The sequence below is a fragment of the Pleuronectes platessa genome, chromosome 3 (assembly GCF_947347685.1).
Source record: "Pleuronectes platessa chromosome 3, fPlePla1.1, whole genome shotgun sequence".
In the NCBI taxonomy this organism is placed as follows: Eukaryota; Metazoa; Chordata; class Actinopteri; order Pleuronectiformes; family Pleuronectidae; genus Pleuronectes; species Pleuronectes platessa.
Window position 1 is genome coordinate 22087773 of NC_070628.1, and position 21911 is coordinate 22109683.

At 43.1% G+C, this 21911-nt stretch overlaps 2 protein-coding genes across 2 annotated transcripts; one reads left to right on the forward strand and one right to left on the reverse strand.

Annotated features, from left to right (window-relative positions):
- The first annotated feature begins 943 nt into the window (after nt 1–943).
- krt94 (keratin 94) lies at nt 944–4159 on the forward strand. Its single transcript, XM_053419498.1, has 8 exons — nt 944–1450; nt 1791–1873; nt 1976–2132; nt 2273–2434; nt 2587–2712; nt 3416–3636; nt 3756–3769; nt 3862–4159. Exons 1-8 carry the CDS (start codon nt 1049–1051, stop codon nt 3909–3911), a joined length of 1215 nt encoding a protein of 404 aa, XP_053275473.1. The 5' UTR covers nt 944–1048; the 3' UTR covers nt 3912–4159.
- Nucleotides 4160–11960: 7801 nt separating this feature from the next.
- On the reverse strand, nt 11961–21050 carry LOC128437371 (stromal membrane-associated protein 1). The gene is made up of 10 exons (XM_053419496.1): nt 20772–21050; nt 20193–20326; nt 19271–19356; nt 19089–19164; nt 18915–18977; nt 18747–18822; nt 16451–16581; nt 14869–15076; nt 13797–14134; nt 11961–12642 (listed from the first exon to the last, which is right to left on the reverse strand). Exons 1-10 carry the CDS (start codon nt 20887–20889, stop codon nt 12508–12510), a joined length of 1365 nt encoding a protein of 454 aa, XP_053275471.1. The 5' UTR covers nt 20890–21050; the 3' UTR covers nt 11961–12507.
- Nucleotides 21051–21911: the final 861 nt, after the last annotated feature.

The window sequence follows — 21911 nt, forward strand, 5'->3', positions numbered from 1 at the left end:
CACATGTGTCTGTGATAAGAATAGTTTGATAATTTAATACAATCCCTTACAGAGGGACCAAACCCTGCTCAAACAACGAGTACACATGAAGCATGACTCATTGCACTGCTCCCTTTTACAGAGAGGTACCACCCCACACCCAACCGCCCCTCCGCTGACTCCAGATGTTACATTACAAGAGCACAGAGATTGGCCAGAGTCCAACTCTGAGATAAGGATGACACACACACACACACACACGCACACACACACACACACACACACACACACACACACACACACACACACACACACACATACACACACTCACACACATACACACAGGATACAAGACTGAGGGGGGATGTTGTGTGTGACATGTTGAACAATGGGGGGATGAAGAATTCCCCTAAATGGTTTTGACTGAAGATATGGAAAACCAAAACTGGTTTGTGGTTCAAGGCTATTTATTTCCCTTACTGCTGTCAGATACTTAATTACTTTATAACTTACCTGCTGATTTGATCTGGTCGACTGCAGATTCAATGTGTCTCCGATAAGGATGAAGGGAGAGTTCTTGATGTCATTATTGACCCATGGCGAGACTCTACAACAATAACTGCACCTTTTGTTTGCATAAGAATACTCAGTGACAAGTGGGATCAAGACTACACTTGCAGGTAATTATAAAACCAGTCAAATTTATACATGCAGACAGATGCAAACAAACAGTACACAAATACACACTCCCACAGAGAGATCCCCACAGAATAACAGAACACACAAACACACACACATACACACACTGGTTGCGTAACAGTTTCCTCACAGGAGTGGAAAGAAACCGAACCCTGGTCCTTGAAGGAAAACAAACAGAGGTTCTGCTCAGCCTGTGGTAAAAAACTCCCTCCCTCCCTCTCGGCCTCCCTCCTCCCACACTGACCCGCCCCAGTCCAGCACTATATCAAGAGCCTCCCCTCCATCAAACCCTCAGTCCTGCTGCAGTCTACAGCGTTACAACAGTCCTCTCTCCTCGTGTCCTCTCGTGACCAGCAGACAGTCAGCCATCATGTACCAGAGTCGCAGCATCATCACCGGCCCGGCCACAATTAGACAGAGCCGCAGCTATGTTTCAAGTTCTCTTCCCCACAAGGCTCATAGTATGTCAGGATACAACACAAGATCCTCTCGCATCTCTTCTTCCCAGGGGCGCAACCTCTCCGCCGGGTTTTCAGGTGGCTACAACTTTGACCTGTCCAACGCCCTGGACTGCAACGTGCAACCGAACGAGAAGGCCACCATGCAGAACCTGAACGACCGTCTGGCCACCTACCTGGATAAGGTCCGCTCTCTGGAGGCAGCCAACAACAAGCTGGAGATCCAGATCAGAGAATACTACGAGCAGAAGGGGCCTGCAGCAGAGAGGGACTACAGCAACTACTGGGCCATCATCAATGACCTGAAGGACAAGGTATAGTGTGTACCAACCTCGACAGCTTTAACACCACAAGTCAAATGTTTGCAGTGCAGTTAATGATTATCGAGAGAAGAATCGAAGAGGGTAAAAAAGTAACAAAATCGTGTTTGACTGACAGCTTAGAATGAAATTATTTCTCAAAGCTAAACATGAACAAAAATGGTTGTCAAGTGATGTGAAATATGTTGCACAGCTACTGTGATGAGTCAGATGCAGCTTTGTCACTACAAAGAGTCAGCTTCTGGGGCAGCCTGTTGGCAAACATATCAAAAATTAAAACCAGTTGATACAGTACATTTACACCCTCTCCCCCCTGTTGCTGCTTTTCAATAAGATCGCTGGTGCCACCATCGGCAACGCCAACATCCTGCTCCAGATTGACAACTCCAAACTGGCTGCTGATGACTTCAGGACCAAGTAAGCATGAGTCTGGATACCTCTTGGGACCTATCCTCCTCTTGGAGAGGAAGTTGTAGTTGTTGCTCATCACCCCTCTCTTTTTCTTTTCAAACTTATCAGATTCGAGCATGAGCTGATGATGCGCCAGTCCGTCGAGGCTGACATCGGCAACCTACGCCGCCTGCTTGACCAGACCACCCTGACGAAGGCCGACTTAGAGATGCAGATCGAGAGCCTGCAGGATGAGCTTGCCTATCTCAAGAAGAATCACGCAGAGGTGACTGACGCACTTCCCCCTGCTATGATAAATACCGCTTGCTATTATAATGTGAATCTGCTTCAACACACCTGTAGATATCTTAAACTCTGCCAAAAGATCTTAACGCTGACTTCTCTCTGCTCCCATTGGCTGTTTAGGAGCTTGAAGCAATGCGCGCTCAGCTTACCGGAACCATCAACGTGGAGGTCGATGCCGCACCCCAGCCGGACCTCAACAAAGTCATGGATGAGATCCGTTCCCAGTACGAAGCCATCACCGACAAACACCGTCGTGACCAGGAGTCCTGGTTTACTGAGAAGGTGGGAAGGTTTACCCATAAACAAAGGCACCATATCCCACACTTTGCAAATGACTGGGCTCACCCCCTCCGCAGTCTAACCTGTAATTAAACATAATCCTCTGTGAAAGCAATCACCAAGACTTCTAAACGTTACTTTATTTCTCTTTTCAGTCTGCAGTCCTGTCCAAGGAGGTGGCCATGAGCACAGAATCAATCCAGACGTCCAAGACAGAGATCAACGACCTGCGGCGCACACTGCAGGGCCTGGAGATCGAGCTGCAGTCTCAGCTCAGCATGGTGAAACCACCCCCCCACCCCCCTCCAACCCAAACCATCTGTTCTCATCTCACTGATCTTGCCTTATATGAGCAAAATTCCGTGATCCTTTCCTTGTTAGGGGGGGCTGGGGGGGGGGAACTGAGAAACAGCCAGTGTTCGAGGGTCAGGAGCAGAAGGGAGTTTGAAGGAGGAGGACGTTACTGAAAGAGACAAAGCAGGGTGGGAGAGGGAGAGAGATAATAATGAAGGGAGCTGCATTTGAGAGGAAGGAGGGGCACCCGCTGGGAAAAACATATTATGGACATCTGCTCAATTTCTGAAAACACATCAAAGAGCTTGAAGTAGACTGCAGGAATGCTGGAGTGGATTCGCCCCAAAAATTTGTACTCCCACTCCCATGTGTGTGCCCAGCTGGATTGAACCCTTTAACACTACCTACAGGAGGTACACACTGCTCCTGTGCAATAGTGGAGCAGTAGTGAAGAGAAGACACATGTATTAAAAACCTTCTACATACAATTCCGCTAATTATTCCTCCAAAAAGGAACGCAGACATGCCTTTGTGTCTGTCTGACATATATCATCCAGGGTGGGGCGGGTGGTTACATACTTTGGCCTGAAATTGTCACAACTTTCACAAATGATTCACAACAAGTGAAATATGCCCGCTGCAATTCCCGTGCAAAAACTGAACTCAGTCTTTCCTTTACCTCTCCAACAGAAAGGGGCGCTGGAGAACACGTTAGCAGAGACAGACAACCGTTACAGCGCCATGCTCTCCGGCTACCAGAACACAATCAACATGCTTGAGGGCGAACTTGGCAACGTGCGCAGCAGCATCGAGCAGCAGGGTCAGGAATACAAGATGCTGCTGGACATCAAGACCAGGCTGGAGCAGGAGATCGCCACCTACAGGAGCCTGCTGGAAGGAGAAGAGTCCAGGTAGGCAGAGCGATACAAATGTACAGACTCATGCTGATACCAATTATTAAGAGGATATGCACATGGCCTCTCGTCTAACTCTTTGTCTTTACTGTTTCCTTCCGTCTCCCTCATGACAGACCCGTTACAGCAGGTAAGAGACGTCTGCTTTAACACGATATCACATAACCAAAGTGTAAATTGTGTAATAACAGACATCATGATCTTTTCTTTTCTTTTTAACAGGGGGCTTAAAGACCACAGTGACCACCACCACTGTGCGCAGTTCCAGCTAGAAGGTCCATCTGGCAGGACAAGCTGTTCTCCGAAACACACACACACACACACACACACACTCACTGACTAATTAAAGTTGTAACACAAAAAGAAACTGTACCGATAAAAAACGGAGAAATGATTAAAGAGAAGCCTGTGTCAAAGTTTGAGCATGAAACATCGGAAGTTGAGAAGAAGAACTCCATGACGTACTGTGTGTGCTTGTGTGTGTGTGACTGAACAAATAAATCTGCTGGTGAACATGAAAGTCGTGTCGTTTTGTGACTTTGCACAGAGTCTAGATCTTTTTCCATAACACCGGCCTGTTTGTGCAGTCGTCCTGGCAACCGCATTACGTTCCGGGAGGTGGGATGGGAGGGTTTGCGGAAATCCATCTTACGTAACAGGAGATGTTGTCAGGAAAGGGTGAACAATGGTTCCCAGCTCGCAGTGTGGAAAGCATTAGTTTCCAGAGAAGAGCAGGCATTAATCTCGATGCTCTCATGACTAAAAGCAAAGCAGGAAAAACTTTCAAAAAAGTGCTAGTTATGTGAGCAAATAAAAGTGAATGACCCTAAGAGGTTTCTTAAACAAGACACACCCTGGGGACTGACTAATCTTTGCCCCCAGAGGCCTTTCAACACTTTTACATGAAGCCTGTCACCTAGTTACAGGCACACACACGGCTCACGACAGTAACACTTAGCGGGAATGCAAACACTGACTAACCAAACAAAGAGAGTCACTGTGGAAACAGGTGCCGCACTTTGGCCTCTGCTTATGACCAATGAGCTGCTGTGATGAAGCGCTGTGAAGGGTGGGGCTCCTCGGCCGCTGCACCATGACTTCATACATGTTTCGTGTGGAAGAGAGGCAGGGAATTGTTTTGTCCATGTGGTGTGTGTTAGAGAGATACAAGCAGAGAGGGAGTAAGAGCAGCACTTGAGCCGCTGCAAAGGTCAGCGTTGGATATTACAGAAAGATCCCATGAAGAATTTGCGATTCCTGAACGATGGTGTAATGTTGGTTTTGGAGAAGGGAGAGATTAAAGAGAGGATCCGACTGCAAAATCCAGCCCCCCTCTGAGGAGCCTCACTCAGCCATATTTGGACCTATTTCTCTTGCACACTGTTACAATGATAGTTGATGACAAAGCCCTTCGAGTTATGCTTGTAATTAGATGTGAAAATCCAAAGCAGAGGTCTTGAAGACACGTTGCATCAAGATCTGAACATTTTACCCAGATCAGTGTTAAACCCACTAAGCCTGTTGAGGAAAAACTGCTACAGAGCAAACTAATGGCAAATGATAAACTCTGAAGATGCTTCATTACATTTCATTTAGCTGACATTTTAATCCAAAGCGACTTACAATAAGTGCACTCAACCCCGAGGATATTTAGATAAGATATTTGTCTATTGTTTTCAGTATTCAGTTCATTGCTTTTAAGAAATTTAAAAAAAATCTTTGGTTAAATGACAGAATGTGAGATATAGATCATATATCATGTATTTAAGAATATAGACCTGAGTATCTGATGTTGCCCTAATGCTTAACAGGTTAGAAGATATTCAAAAAGACCCCATTGTTTAATTTTGATAGTTTTGGGTTCATTGAATAACTGCAGAAATGGCTAGTGAAGGTGTAAATAGTTAAAAAATAGTTTGACATTTTGAGAAACATGCTTGTTTGCTGACTCGTGGAGGGGTAGATGATAAAACTTTATCTTCTCAATATGCTAAATATGTATTTTTGTTGTACTTCACAGTTTACTTTGAGCATGCAAACCTTTTTGTGCAATGCAGATATGCCAGGAACAACAACAAAAAAGAAAACAATAACTTTCTCTTTGTTCTTTCTATTTTTCTCAGTTTGCTATTGGATAACAAACAAGAAGAAGCAAATTAATCCACTGAATCAAATCTCTATCTACTGGCCTGTCCTGCTTGTTTGAGCGTCTTTGTAGTCCCTTTTATGTTCTAGTCTGGACTGATTTATATTGTAAAGCCAAGGTTGTGTGGAAGGAGATTCTTTTATAGAGTGAGAGGAAAATATCCTGTAAAATAATATCCTCAGTGGTGCAGACAAGGCAATAGACTGTGTATCGAGATGGACGACACCTCTCCACTTCCTCCCACTATGCAGAAATGAAGCCAAAATATCTGGGATATGAAGGCCGCCATCTTGTTCATTTGGAACGTGAGTCTGCGCGGTACTGATCGGGGTATGGAGCTGCAATAGGGAGGTCTCCCCGACAGACAAGCTCAACCAATCGCAAATCTGTCTCAGTTGTGTATCATGATATTTCAATCTGTTTTTATATCATCAAATAACTAATTAAAACCAAACTTTTTGAGGAAATATACACTTGTATATATATCAGCATGAAAAAAACTGTCTGTGTCCCATTTACTAACATGGAGGAAGAAGGGTTTATGACCTATACAGCAGCCAGGTTGCCACCTGCCTCAAGACATTTTGGCTTCACTTTTGGGAAGTAGTCCCGTCGTCCATCTTTAAATACAGACTATGATCTAAGTTGAACGTTTCTCCTTTCAGTTTCTTTAACTAAGTTAAGGTCAGGTCATCTGGGGTCCCACATATATCAGTGACCTTGAATGCCTCATCTTATAAACCAACATAGACGATAAACAGAACTTACTGAAATGCAGAAGTATTAGTGACATCACTCTCTGAACTGTAATGACTGCCTGAGTTAAGACCGTCTCTGGACTTGAACCAAGCTTCAGTGGAGGAGTCATTCCACTTTTGATCATCTCAATCTATTTGCTCTAGAGCCAAGTATGTCGAGCGGTGCAGTACGAACTGCAGCTAAACAAGGAGCTCGTGTTTCAGAAGCAATACAACTACATACTCGTACTTTTATTGAGCTGTTTTATGAATGATTACTGAACCACCACCCAGACGGCAGAGCTGGAAATGGGAGTGGTGATAGGACTAGCTTCAATTTGTAGTAGAGCCTCACCTTGGTATAAAGAGCTGTCATTAACATTTACTACTACAAAATTTGGGCTTGTGATGACTGCTGGATAAGGCAAAGACAGACAAGAAACCACAGCATTAAAAGGCAGACTGCGCGTGGCTGAACAAAGGACCACGATCAGACGCCAAGTTGCCGGCAGTCATTTCAGTTTTTTCTCCTCATCGTGGCTGTCTGCCATCCAAGGCTAGCCCAAGGCTAACGCAGAGTGAGATCATGGCAGAGGCGAAGACGTTAGTCACTCGATGTCGCAAGACTTCAGTTTAGTTGCATTAAGTTCATTGGGAGAAAGATAAAGGTCATCATTGTTCAGATACTTTGATGCTGTCTTGATATTGTCAAACTGCGGAGGCGACGGCGACTTTCCCACAGTGTGTGCAACACTTTATCGTTCCGTTACTGAATCCCTAGCAGTGTCACAAACACAGTATGTTGTTAGAGACTTCATGCAAACAGTCACAGGTTCAGTAACACAGAATACAGCAGTTCAATTAAAGAGGTTATTCAACATGTCGGGAAATACTCTCAGCAAAAGCCAAGAGTCTTATCAGAGAGCTGACTGGAATGCAGGCCTGCTGTATCTCACTGTGGTATTTTACGAAATCATATTGAGCTCTCCTATCAGAGAAATGTTTAGTTAAGTATTAATCATGTCCGCAGGAGTTTAACCGGATTTTGAAGTCCATATCAGCAGGGATTTTGCCATCTCAGGGTCAGAAAGTCCATCAAGGGCCTGGAGAGAGAGAGAGAGAGGGGGGGGGGGGGGGGGGGGGGGGGAGACATTCTTCACTCGGCTGGCGGACTCTATTCTCAACCAGTGTTAGGTTTGACACACAAGCTGAGAGGAATGCCGAATGTCCTCGCTAAAGGTCTCAGACGCTGTATGGCATCGGATCTCACTGTGAAAGTTGTCAGGCCGGGCTGCTGAGCTGCAGCGAGGCGTAGGAACAGTTGAGAGGTAGAGAGCGGAACGAGGCCAAGAACGTTTGAGGGGCTTTCAGGGCCGGCCAGGCGTGAGACAGGTGTGATTTTTCATCCATTTGCACGGCTGTGAGTTTGTTCACCATGAGCAAGTCAGACCAGTCCCAATCAGTCTGTTCCCAGCATTAAAAATACAGTCATCGACATTGACTACTGTGTGTTACAAGTGCTGTTTCATTAAGAATGCACGTGGCTCTGACTGGGCAATGCACGGGGCCCGAAAGGTGGGTGCTCAACATGTAGGGCTGGTGTTTGGGACCACACCCTACTTGTTATTCTGAGAGCTTGAAGACCAGGATGGAGCAACCTGGGCGGGGCTCTCGGTGCTTAATGCAGCTTAGCAGTACTCTATCTAAACTTCATGCTGTCGAAAAAAGGAGAGCTTGTTTAAACAATACGTCTGATCCTGGTGCATTTTTGTATTGTAGTGTCTGCAGAACTGATTATTATAGACTCCACTCCCTTTTAATGCCTCCGTGTGGGCTTGGATGTGTACTTCCAGCATGCACTGTTTGGAGAAACCTAAATGTGTTTATAGAGTAAGATATTCTCTTGAAGTCCCCTCTAAGATTCATAAACTGTGAGAGTAATATCCAGTGAAAGAACCACTGATGAAAACCTCTCAGAGGCAGCATGAGACATATTCTCCCTACAAAACTGCCCCTGCTGCTACTGAAGAGTGACTCGGTTTTTCCAAATGAGTTCATGTGACCTGAAGGGTCCTAATAAATTTAAACAAAAGCTCATTCATTGCACCAGTTGTTTGTAAAAAGCAGGGGTTCATAGAGAAGCAGATTTTTTCCTGATGTAGCACCGTGGGGAAAAGAAGCCATGAAACCAGGGCACCTACAATTACAATCAAAATAAATGAAAGAGAAATGAAAATGAGAGAACATGCACACAGGCACTGAACAGTCTGCATTTAGTGTTAGCAACATATTGAACTGTAGCTCTTATTGGCCACAGGCTACGAACAGGGCACCTCCCTGCCTCTCCTGCAGAAGTTAAGACAATGCTGCCACCAGCTGCTGGTTTGTATGTTTTAACCACAAGACGGGTGTTCACCAACAACCTCATTCAAACCTCCCGGAAAAACACATTGGTTCAGAAGTAAAGCATCCTATTTAGCAAATATGGATTGTAGATAGGGATTTCAGTACAATATCAGTATACAGGTTTAAGATTAAGATATGATGTTGCCATGTGAGGAACGATTGTTAGAATTGTAAGACTATGAAACGGAAGTGAGGGGGGTGTTTGTTTTTAACAATGCAGCAACAGCTTCGACGATGGAAGACAACTCAGTTCAGTGAGAGTCCACAAAGAGGAACAATAATTACACAACTTTGAAATCGTTTTTCACTCAGTTCTCTACAAGCATAGATGTGACACACGATAACTGTCTTCAGTGCTAAGAAATCATTGCCCACAGTGACCACGTCACAGTTAGAACCCACCAAGGATTTAAAGAGCAATGTTTTCAGATCGAATAGATCAAGTGTGAATTTGCATTTGCTGTGATGCAGTTTTCAACATGACAATACTGCCACCTTGAGGGCTGGAACAGTAAATGCTTCCAGTCGGACAGGACAGTGTTGACTGTTGAACCTCCAGGGGCTGCACACAAAACACTTTCTTCACTCTCCATCGTTAAATCATCCAAGTGGAAATATTTTCTTTTGGAGATTCAAATGAGACTCTTCTAGTGTTCTGTAATCTGTATTTTTTTTACTTCTGCAACAAACTGTCTCTTGTACTGTTTGCACTTCATCACTTTAATCACTACGTTACACTTTAGAAAACCTTATGCTGCTGTACTAAAAAATCTGTATGTTTACTTAGTATTAGGAAATGTCTTGTGTTATCTGTTGTGCCTGTGCACTTTATATGTTTCACTGTGGGAGAGTGGGAAACGTATCGATTCCTTGTATGTTCTGAACATGTTAAGAAATTGACAATAAAGCTACTTTATCTTATCTTTTTTATCGTAATGATCTGATATCAATCTTAAAGTGGATCTGTAATCCAGACTACATCTGTACAAGCACCATTACTCACTGTGCTGTGTTGGATATGGTACTTCAGTGGAAACCTGGATCAGATGAGAGATGAAGTGTGTCCCTGCATGTGCTGTTGTTTTGGTATTTCCTACCAAACACACCAGGATTTCCACTGAATGAATTCCAACCCACTGGAAGAAACACAGTTCATCTTTCCACTATGTTGTGAGCCATTTTCTCCACCAACACACTGATTGGACTGGTTCTCTAAAAACAAGATTAAGGTTTACTAAATAAATAATCTACTTTTACTATTAAAATCACACTACTCCATCGTATTCAGTTTGTTGTGATTGATACTATCAAAATAAATGTAACTGTACATGAAAACAGAGGTTCCCAAATAGGGTTGCAAAATTCCGGGAATATTCAAAGTTGGAAACTTTCCATGGGAATATACGGGAATATACGGGAATATACGGGACTAAACTGGAAATTGTGTGGGTAATTTATACCAACTGTATTTACCTTGTCATATAAAGACATAAATATAAACATTTTGTTTTGTCATAGGCTGATTTGAGCCCTGAGGAAACTTTGGGCACTTGACTATATGGCTGGGGTGAAATGTCTCCACACATGAGGTGCACGTGGCATTGTTCGGTAGAGTAAGATGAGACAAAATCTTGTAAAAAATCACTAATGCAATGCCAGAGATATAAAAAGTTGGCCGAACAATTTGAATCGTCTTTAAAAATATTTAAAAATTGATGGCTAAATGTATAGAAATAGGCTAGATCAGTGGTTCCCAGACTTTTTACAGTCTCGTACCCCTTCAGACATTCAATCTCCAGCTACGTACCCCCCCCCCCCCACGCACGTATACAGCCTATAACACTTGAAACTTTGAAATTGTCAGGGATTTCAGGACTTATAATAATAATTCTTAAGGATCAATTAATCGATTGTCGATTAATTATGCCCATCCCTTGTTTTGACTAACGGTCACTAACCTACCTATAACTTTTTTTGGCAGTGTAATTATTTAGCTGAATATGGGTATTTTTGGCAATGCGAGTTGGCTATTCAGAACATTTAATATTGCATGATTATTTATAGCTCAGTTTGAAAATGTAATGGGCTTTTTCACTTTGAAAACGCAGATAAAATGTTCTCCCCACGTACCCCCTGAACCGGTACATGTACCCCAGTTTGGGAACCGAGGGGCTAGATGAACAGATGAACCATCCTCATCAGCATGCTACTATATTTCCCCCAGTAATATCATAGAAACTTGCCTGACTAGTCCTGCACACTACAGCAGGGCTATTGAGGCCTGCTGTAGTGTGCAGGATGCTGGCAATTATCTGTGCATGTGATGGAAGAATGCACAGTGGAGTGTTGAAATTCAACGTACAGCGTGTGCTGCATTCCATACATCTTTAAAATAGAGTTTTGAATGATGCTTTTATTGCTCAGCGCTTAATTTCCGTATTTTTTTTCTTCAAAATTTCCGGGCTCAATATTCCCATGGAAAGTTTCCGGAAATTTACAGGAAACTGTCCGCCCCTTTGCAACCCTATTCACAAACACTTCCGCCCCTGACCCCTAACATAACTGAGCAGGTGACATGTGACCCCTCAGGAAACTGAATTGATCCAAGTTAATAAACAAAAACATCCACAAAGTGTTCATGTTGCGTAATTTCCTGTGGTGCTGTTCAAAGACCTGTCCTGTTGCAACTGATGCTACCACCAACCTATCAGAATCTCCTCAGGGGTCACATGATGTGACCAAAGACAATCAGGCCGATTATCATCTGCATGGTTTTATTTTAAATATACGTAGTATGTTTTAGCTTTCGAAAAAAAGTATGGCTAAAATACGATCCTGCAAGATATTTTTAAATTGTATATTTCTGGAAATCATCTTGTAACCCTCCTCCTCTCTCTCACGACCCCCACAGTTTTGTATTAGAGCAAGTGAGATAAAGATCTTCATATTAACACCCACCCTCATTAACAGTTTCTTAGTTTCCAGCCTTTTAACAAGCACAACAGGTGAATGATAGAGGACACATCAAAGCATATTATTTATTATCACTTTAATTTTATAGGGGAACCACAAGTACTTTAAAAGAAGGTTATACAGCGCTGTACATTTGGGAGCAGTACTGAGACTAGAAGAGTCATATCTTCTCCCTTTAAATATGATTCATTTAAATGTTCTATAATCTTATAATGATACAGTGATACAATAAAAGCTTGTGTAACTGGTCCTGCAGCTTTTCTGATATGTCGATATCATTTTTGTTGGGACTGTTATCTCCTTGTAGATTTTCTTTTCCAAAAAAGGAAAATAAAAAGTTATGTTCAAAAACCATACGACAGGCAGAAACTGCCAGGCTGTAATCCTGCACGACTCCCAATTCACTCACACAATAGAGAGAAAGAGAGACAGAGAGAGGGAGAAGGAGGGAAAAAAAGAAAAGATACAATTTTCATGTTCTGAAGGCTGGACAGTGATGGAGATAGGCATCAGTTCATAGTGAAGCACAGAGAAGCACAAGATATACATTTGCACTTTCTGCAACCTCGACTCTTACTCTGCCCGACCATCGACCTGCTCCACGGCTCACTTCCATAGCTGTGTGCTCAGAGTCTGGCCTGATCCAGCTGCTGCCCAACCGCCCATGGCTGACGGGGGCTGGCCAAAGGTCATCTGACCCGCTGCACCGTTCAGAGTCATCCCTGACATCTGCTGGTTCATCTGCAGATGTTAGACAGAGGAGCAACACTGGAAAATCAACATCGATGAAACATACAATAACTGCTTTATGACCTTAACTTTTAGTGAAGAGTAGAGAGCACGGTCTCAAGATTTATTGACTCATGATGAATCTAAATTAATCATTTATTTTTAAGTTTCATATATTCACACATTTTGCCTGTAAATGAGCTGAATATTATGTTGTTTTCATGATAATTTATTTTACAGATATCTTCTGAAGTCTGTGTTAATTTTGTCCAAACAGAGGCTATATTGAAGTTGGGTCCTTTTATTTAGAAATGGTAGTGATGGTAGGAGATACAATATACTTTTATTTTGAAAAGGTAGTGAAGGTAAAGAAAACGAAGTTAGATAAAATGGAAGTTGTGTCTTGCACCTGGCCGATAAGGGTACAGGGTTTGTAGATATTTAGCTTCTTATTGTAGTTAATATAAAGCAGATTTAAAACATACTCTTTCAGTTTTGCTCCGTTTAAAGACAACTCTGAGAGTGAGTGTGAATATTTCTGCCAAGGAATTCCCTCAAGGTGTAGTAAACTGGTTGTAGAGGTATTAACATTGCTGTGCTGCAATTATGGACTAAACAGTTAAGCAGGTAGTATTTTAAAAATGAAAATGGAAAATATTTATACTAACAATAATACTAATAATGGGAGGCGTTATAATTGATATGCCATTGGATGTCAGACTGCAAAAAGTCACAACTCTTTAAACTTCACCCAAAGTCAGAAAAGGTTATTTTTAAGACATTCCTGGTGCTGTTTACAACCTTTATAACAATAAGTACCTTATTTATTTATTTGAAACCTGCAAGACGCTAATTAACTCTACAGGATTAGCTGGAAAGATGATATGATAATGAATGGACGAATGAGGTGGGGATTTGTACTGCAGCTCCATTTCTAAATTCATGCTTGTGCTGCCATCTAGCGGTGGTTAAATGCTTTGCCCCCGCCCCATCCATTATGGCTTCTCACAATGCACCATTGTGAAATGCATCACCACAGCTGGGTGCGGTCACACGTTTCAGAGAAGTTTCAAACACCTGACACAACCGGACAACACTAGATTTTCTGTTGAGCTGCTTGTTTGTTACATTATCTCATGAGAGCTGCAGTGACAGTGTGTCCGTACCTGACCCATGTTCCACTGGGCCTGCTGCCCGGGCTGGATGGCGTACATGCCCTGAGCAGGCACCATTCCTGCAGGCATCGCACCGCCCTGTGGTCCCATCATTCTCGGGGCCATACCCATCACACCAGTGGCGGGCGCATTCCCCATGAAGCCGTTGGTCATTGTCATCCCGACCATCATGCCCGGACTGGGCCCCATCATGGCTGCCCCGCTCTGAGCCATCATGGCACCCATGACGGTTGTGGATGGCATAGCTGTGCCCATGCCGGGGAAGGCCTGATAGCCAGCAGGGGCCTGGACAGGAAACTGCATCTGGGAGGGGCCCATGAACATGCCAGCTGAGGGAAGACGTAGGAAAAAGAGGAACAACGTTATGCAATCTAATACTACATCCCAGTATCTGTATGTGTTAGATGAGGGTGATTTCCAGAGCGTGTTCAATATTTGGCTGTACAATAATATGATGGAGACACATTTGTTTGTATTTCAGGCAGAAGCATTGGGGAAATTCTGTGGTATCGAGTTGGAAAATACTATTCCCTCTGTCTGGAAACCATTCAAATGATGTTGCATGGCAATTTTTTTTTTGCCACAGCAGAGAGAATAGATGGCAAAGCTAAAAAACACTAAGTAGAAATGTACATGGATGGACAAGCAGAGATTCAATCTGCAGCTGAGAAAAACAGACAGTGGCTTTATTCACCAAACAACTGATGATAAATCGTTGTTGTGTGCGTGTCCAGCGACCACAGAGCAGAATGGTTCAAACAGAGGGGATCGGGGATGGGTATTAAATCGCAGCAATTGTTTGGAACCAACCTAAATGTGACCAGAAAGTTCCTTATATCAATTCAAATATTGCTTATTTAGGACAAACTGTCAAACTTCTGGGATACAAGACAACATTTGACATTTGAGAGGCTTCTTTGCTTAGAGAAACTTCTCAAGCTATTAAAAATGAATTGTTTTGTAGGCCGTCATTATAGAATACGTGACAGTGCATGGTGGTTTATACAGCGGTATTTCACATCAGTTTGTGTTTTGATGAATTTCAGTCGGCTTCAGATCTCACCAGTAGGCTGCGGGTGGGACATGCTGTTGGTTCCATAGAGGGACAGGATGGAGTCCTTGGACAGGGGCTTCTTGACCGTGTCGTCTGTTTTAGTGGTGCTACTGCTGTCGCTGAACAGGTCGAGATCTCCCTGCCCCGACGCGGAGCTGGCTCCCACTCCTGCTGCGGGAGCTTGTGTTGGAGTGCTGGCCGCGTTACTGGAGCTCACCTGTTGGGAGGAAGAAAATCCAGAGGTTACCCATCATCGGTTTTGGTGACGAAAAATGTAATGAGTTAAACCCATAAAATAATTACTTTACCTGTTTATAATAAATACAAAACATCACCCAGCAAAACTAGAGATAAAATCAAATCTTTGAATTTCCTCAAACACAAACACTGGCTATTCTCTATTAGCAGCTATCTGTTTATGAATGCAAATAAATGCAAACGCCCAGAGCTGATGCTTTCTGTCATTGTGTTCCGCCTCTGCTCTACACACGGACTGTTTACCTGCAGGCAACCAAAACCTGCTTAAACGTGACTGGTCAAACTAGAAATGGAAACCAGAAGCCTTTCCATCCAAACGTCTAGTTCCTCACAGATTATTCATACTCGCATGCAAAATCTGTTTACAGAGAGTACACACTAGAATAACTGTGAGTCTGGGCCGTTTTTGGACCTGGTTGTCATACATGGGCAAACAGCCACGAGCTGTATGTATTTAGCCAAAATTAACAGGATGGTTTCCACATTTTATCCAGAAATAAATAGAGTGATAATTGTCAGTGCTGCACAATAACATCCCATAATTCAGCTGTGGCCTGGTCGTAGCTTGTTCAGCCATAAAAAAGGTTAATTAAATCCCCAACATCTCACAAGTTATTTTAGTCGCAGTACCTGCGCCAAGACACAGTTAAGTAGCACCATGAGTTTATATTTCATACAACACAAAGGTCTGGTTTTACTCTTCATCTGTCACACACACACACACAGAGAGATTAAGTTTCCCCATCTTTACTCCCCTGTATGGGTAAGCCCAGTTACTACATTCAAGAGGGCTCAACCTCAGTAATAAGACTAAATTAAAATGTTAAATTATATTGTAAAACACCAAAACATCATCATTGGTTAAAATGTTTATTATAAATACAAATTGCTCCTCTCAAATATGAGGGTTTGCAGCTTTTCTCTGCTTCTACCGTTGTAAATGAGTTTGGTGTGTGTTGGTAAGAAAAGATGTGCTTCGAAGAACTTGATTTGAGCTTGTATCACCATTTTTGGAAAAATAATAATCAATAAATGAATGGCTAGTGTAAAGGATGATTGGTTGCAGCGTAATTTTGAATGTTAAGTCATAAACCTGATTTGCTGGGTTTATTTTCGTTATTGCGTCTGTGCTTGTATTCCATTTGAGGCAATCCATCTGGGTTGTTGCCGTCCTGTGGCCCAACCCTGCTGCTGATAATCATTTGACTTTTTATTTTTTATTACACATTTAATTTTGATTTTAAACCAAGACGACCAATATTGTTCAACCCTGCTGAGCAATATTTAGAAATTAGCACTAAATCTGGACTTGGGAGTTATTGTTTGGTTTTACCTGAGGAAACTGAGCAGCGGATGAGGAGGAGGGGAGGGGGTTGGATACCATGGGGCCAAATATATCCAGGTCATTGTTGTTCTGGCTTGTGCTCGTGCTACCATTGTTAGCTGATGCAGCTGTTGGTGCGTCTGTGTAAGAAAAGGGGGAAAAACGGGTTTTACAGGAGTAACATAACCATACATCATTAGGAAAGCCAACACTGTAAGAATTCAGCATAACTCACTGATGAGTTCTCAATGATATTTCTACCTGCATCTAAGAACTTATGAAAAATCTAATATTAAATCCTAATACAGCCTCTAACTGCAGAGAAAGGGGGTTTCAAACTAACAGATCTCCTGTTTACTGGAGGTGGACTGTGTACCATTTGTATTTATTTAACTGCAGTGCCCTCCCACTGCTGCACAACTGCCAACACAGTGAGGATAATGGCTAGTCCATAAAAAATTAATCAGCTTACCCATAGTAGCTCATCAGCCACAAAACTAAAATAAAAATAAACCTCCCATCCAAACCTTGCAAAACCCCTCCATGCCAATCAGTGGCAGAAACGCCATTACCTCAGCATTTTAAATGAAACAGCTATAATGAAGTGTTGTCGTTTAATTACTAACACCAGAGATATTGCATTTAAAAGACAGGACACAAATCAAATACAATGAAAACAATAACATGTAGTTCTACCCCAACATATGATTATGAAAAACAGCAGATTTAAACAGGTATATGTCCAGAAAGAAATACCCACATAACAACTAACCACTGAAAAACTGACCCAGCAGTGGATCCATGAGCAAACCCTAAATTATTAAAAAAACAAAATGACCTCCCTCGCCACTTTTTCATAGGATTAAAATGCCTGTGCTGTGCCATCACTGGAAATTATTTTGTCTTCTTTCTTAACACTGTGATATTTAACACTGATCCTCCAAAATAAAAACACTAAAAAGGTCTACACCCGCACTGAAAGTGAAACAGGAAGAAAGCAGCTGTGGCACTTCCTCTGGATAATGGTGATTTACTGGTGGAAAGTTAATGCAAAGCAATGGGGGGGGACTTGTATAGTTTGCCCTAGCCGAAACTTAAAAGAACAGCAGACTTCATTAAAGCTCAGCAGATCCCAGATCCTTGCGGGTCCTATCTTTAAGGGAATGTACAGACACACACTTCCTGTGTTACACAGGCACTTATAACGATCTGAAAGAGGAACACAGTCAGCCTTTTAAAGAAAATCTCTGAAGTCAACGGCCTGATTAATAGGCATCGACATGTCTAAACCTTGTTCATACTCGCACAAGACACCGTGGCCCAGGCCTCAGTAGATGGCGTGCGAACTAAAAGCTTGCACAGAGGCATTTATTGGTACACAGAAATTCTGAGGAGCACAACGAAGTATTGCAGCTCTTTCACTCAACACAAAAAATGGCAAGATGGCATTTCTAATGTGTGCACCCTTGCACTGGGGACAATAAACCAGCCTATACAGTGACAACACAAACTTAAGACGGGGACAGCAGTGTTTCCCACCTATTATCTAGCCGTGGCTGCCCACCATGTTCTAATATGTCCTGCCACCGTATTACAATGACCCATAAGAAAATGTATGCTTCTCTTAATAGCATAAGAGATCTCTAGGGTAGTTGTTTGCTTGTAAAGCTGTCTGCAATGCTATTTGCTCATTATATGCTCATTTTTGCTCTTGCAAACTTGTCCTCCAGTGCATGTAGTTCCATACAGACAGCCAGGCCTCGTAGTTTCAGCTACAACTGTGAGCGTACCTGCTAGTGTCATTCAAATTCAATGGTGTTCTCTTACAGGCGGGAACTAGTTTGTCATTTGTTTTTTGTTGCACATGAGAGCGATCTGTGCGCGCATGAAGGTGCACTCGTGCTACCACCGGACTGGATCAATCCTGAGGGGGACAGTCAGGGTTTGGCCCCGGCTGAATCCTGAACCACAGTATCACAGCCCAGGGCAGCTCTCCTCTGCTGTGAGGCAACAGTGGTACACAATCTGAGGCAGGACACAACATGCTACACCCAAACAGTGTAAGCCAACCTTAACCCATCCTATATAAATACACTGTTGTTCCTATAGTAAATAAGGATCAATAACACACGACAACCCAAGTCCATAAACATGTAACAACCGGCTCAACAAGTTTGTTCAGTCATTTGTTATGTCAACAATTACAGGCTGAGGTCATAGTCTGCCTCACTACATGAGCAATATCTCAGTCCCAGTCACACTGTTTATGTCCGATTGTTTTTATTTTCAGGTAAATGACACTCACCAAGGCCTAGTAGGTTCACAGCAGGTTCTAAAGTCTTCGAGGGGCTGATTTTGGGAACTGGCCTGGACTCTTCACTCTTTAAAAAACAAAAATGGTCAGAATAGGTCAAAAACAGTGCAGAGGAGCAAGTCTATAGAAATCTATTCAAAAGGTGATGTGTTATGATACCTTGGTGTAGGATGACACCTTGGTTCCTCTGTCTGGCTCCCTCTCTTTCTTACTGTCTTTAGGCTGAAAACACCAAAGAAACTCAACATGAACCACAGACATAAACAAAAAACATTGATGGAGGAGCTTAATCAACTTTATGTTAAAATGTGGAACACTTTTGTTTGTACTTACACTGCTCCCGTTGGTCACATTCTTGCTGTAATATTTCTTCTTCTCATATTTATCCCTGATGAAGAATTCCACTGCTCTGGGGTCAGAGTTAAAGGAAAAAGAGGCAACATACAAACTTATGACAAATTACTTTCTACATCATTTCACTTTTTTCAAGTGCATGTGCTCTGGGTGAAGGATACTGGTCTGTTTGAGGTCTTCTGAAGCTATCTGGAAGGTTGGCCTCATAAAGCTGCCTGGCCCTGGTGTTACCCATATCCTGTATACTCTGAAATTATAGGAAAGACAGAAGGGTTAATAAGAAGAGGGAAACTTTTCATAAAGGGGTTCTCCACTCTGAGTTTATTAGTTTGCTCATCATCACTCGTCCTGCTAAGCCAGTGAAAAAAAGAAGAAGCTGTTTGATGTATGAGAAAATAACCCTGACGGTGTTATCACAGTTTTTTTCTTATCTTGGCTTAACACATTTGGGAAAAGCCTGTGTTGCAAACCAGGGGTGTGGAGTTTGTGAGAGGTGAGTTTACTGTATACTTTCCAGGGCTGGTGGAAGGCTGGAGGGTAAAGATGGGGGAGATTATCAAATTTGGGTTACACTACCCTGTCTAATGTTAGTCATTTATATCTGCCAGACACTTGTATTAAAAGAAGTTTTCAGAAAATGTGCTTCACACTTGAATTATGACTGGAATAGTCTCATTAATGGTTAGTTGCAAGATGAAAGCTGGTAATTATGCGAATGTCCAAATGACACGATGGAGCAGCTTAGCAGGCTATCAAGTTGCATCATGGGAAAGGGAGGACACTCGATCCACACTAGGGAGTCAGTGTAAACTGTGAAAATGGAAATGGTAACCGGTTTGAGGAACTGACAAGCCTGCAACCTTCTGGGAAGTTGACAGCCGGCTCTAACCCTTGAGTCACAACCACGCAGTATAAAAAGTGTGCATATAATGTTCATATTCTCATTATGTAACTGTATTTCTTTATTCTCAATTCTTTGGTCGATTCTATTGGTCTCTCATTTAGACTACCTGCTGCTACAAGTGGATTCCCCCAACATGGATGAACGATGTGTATCTAGTCTTATCAACGAGTAAACAGTACCTGGATCTGCTCCGAGGTCCATTGGTCCAGGTTGACTGACTTCACTCTGGATATGTGCACCCCCAGGTTTCTGTGGATGCCCGCACATCGGATGCACATGAATACTCCCAGATTCCAGGATGCCCATCTTGGACCTAGCGAAGAGAAGAACAACAAAGGGGATATTGTTTTAAACGGAGGGATGCTAGAAGAAACACATTGACATACAGACGCTTAACTCTTTATTAAAGAGCCAACATGGAGATCACTGGGTGGTTTCAGTGGAGGAGCTACCACCGGAAGTCAGACATCTGTAACACCCGGAGCCCGAGCAGCTGGAGGCGGCGGGGCAGGGACGCTGCCGTGGGCTTATGTTGGTTTAGAGAAGTTAGCTCGCTGGTTAGCCACTTAGTTTAGCTCAGGGTGAAGAGGTGTCAGCTGACTTAACTGAGCCAGTAGCGAACTAGCGGGTTAGCTTAGCCCGGCTATTTAACGATATATGTTCTGTCGCTCCTCGGCGTTAGCGGCGGATTCAGAGTGAACGTGTGAACTTTGTGGAGGAAGAGGGGTAATAACGAGTCGACGGTGTGAGCGTCGCACCTTTCGCCTCGCAGTCGGCGCAGTACTTGTTGTCTTCCTCCCTCAGCATTTTGGACAGGATGGCCTGGTGCTGCTCGTTCAGCTTCAGGGCCTTCTCTCTCTCCGAGCGGGTCGCCATGTTCGCGGCGTCGGCGGGGCGTTATCGATGAGGAGAGATCTGCGAGAATCAGTCGATCGAAAGTCGTTTCTGGTAAAAGACCATAATCAGAGGACCGGACGCCTCCGAGTAGGGAAATGAAAACACCCGGAACCGGAATCCCGTCTCCGCCCACAGGAATTCTAGCGCTGACGCGGCGGTGGCACCGGATTGGATGAAGATGCTGACGTCGTCTGATGCACTTTTTTTTTTTGAATTAATTTTCTCTTATCAAAATCCATCATGACTTTATCAGCTCTTTGTCACTGATTGATTTACTGGATACATGTTTCTCTCTCTCTCTCTCTCTCAGACTCCAGAGCAGCAGATCTGACACCACTCAACTATTATTATAGTATTATTATTATTATTGGTAGTAGTAGTAGTGTTAGTCTAAATACTATCAACAGGTGCTACTTTCATTGATAAAATCATTGCATCTATAAATATAATTTATTAATTTGGTTATAACAACCAGTCCTACGGAGCTTAAAGGGATAGTTATCCCAAAATGAAAAATCCCTCATTATTGCCGATGGAGGGGCGGGTGAGGTGTTTGAATCCACAAAACACTATTGGAGTTTCAGGGATAACAACATTGGAGCCAAATCCAATTCCGATTGAGGTAATTGGGGACTCCTTCTTCAAACGTATAAATCAGAAAAAAACGCCTCCATACTGTTCCTGTGGTGTCATGCATGTGTCCAACAGCATAATATACTCTGTGTTTTTTTCTAGACATCTGCTGTTATCCTCCTCCTAGTTACCAGACTCACTGTGGGCGGCAACACCGCCTCCACTGGTTGTGTTGAGCGGAGAAGACATTAGGAAAAGAGGAGTTAGTTCCTGCTGCAGTTCTCGGGAGAACTTTTGATAGCTACAGTGACTACAGCAGGAACTATCTCCTCTTTTCCTAATGTCTTCTCCGCTCAACACACCCGGTGGAGGAAGATGGCCGCCCACAGTGAGTCTGGTTCTAAAGGGGGAACTGTTGTGTTTCTCTA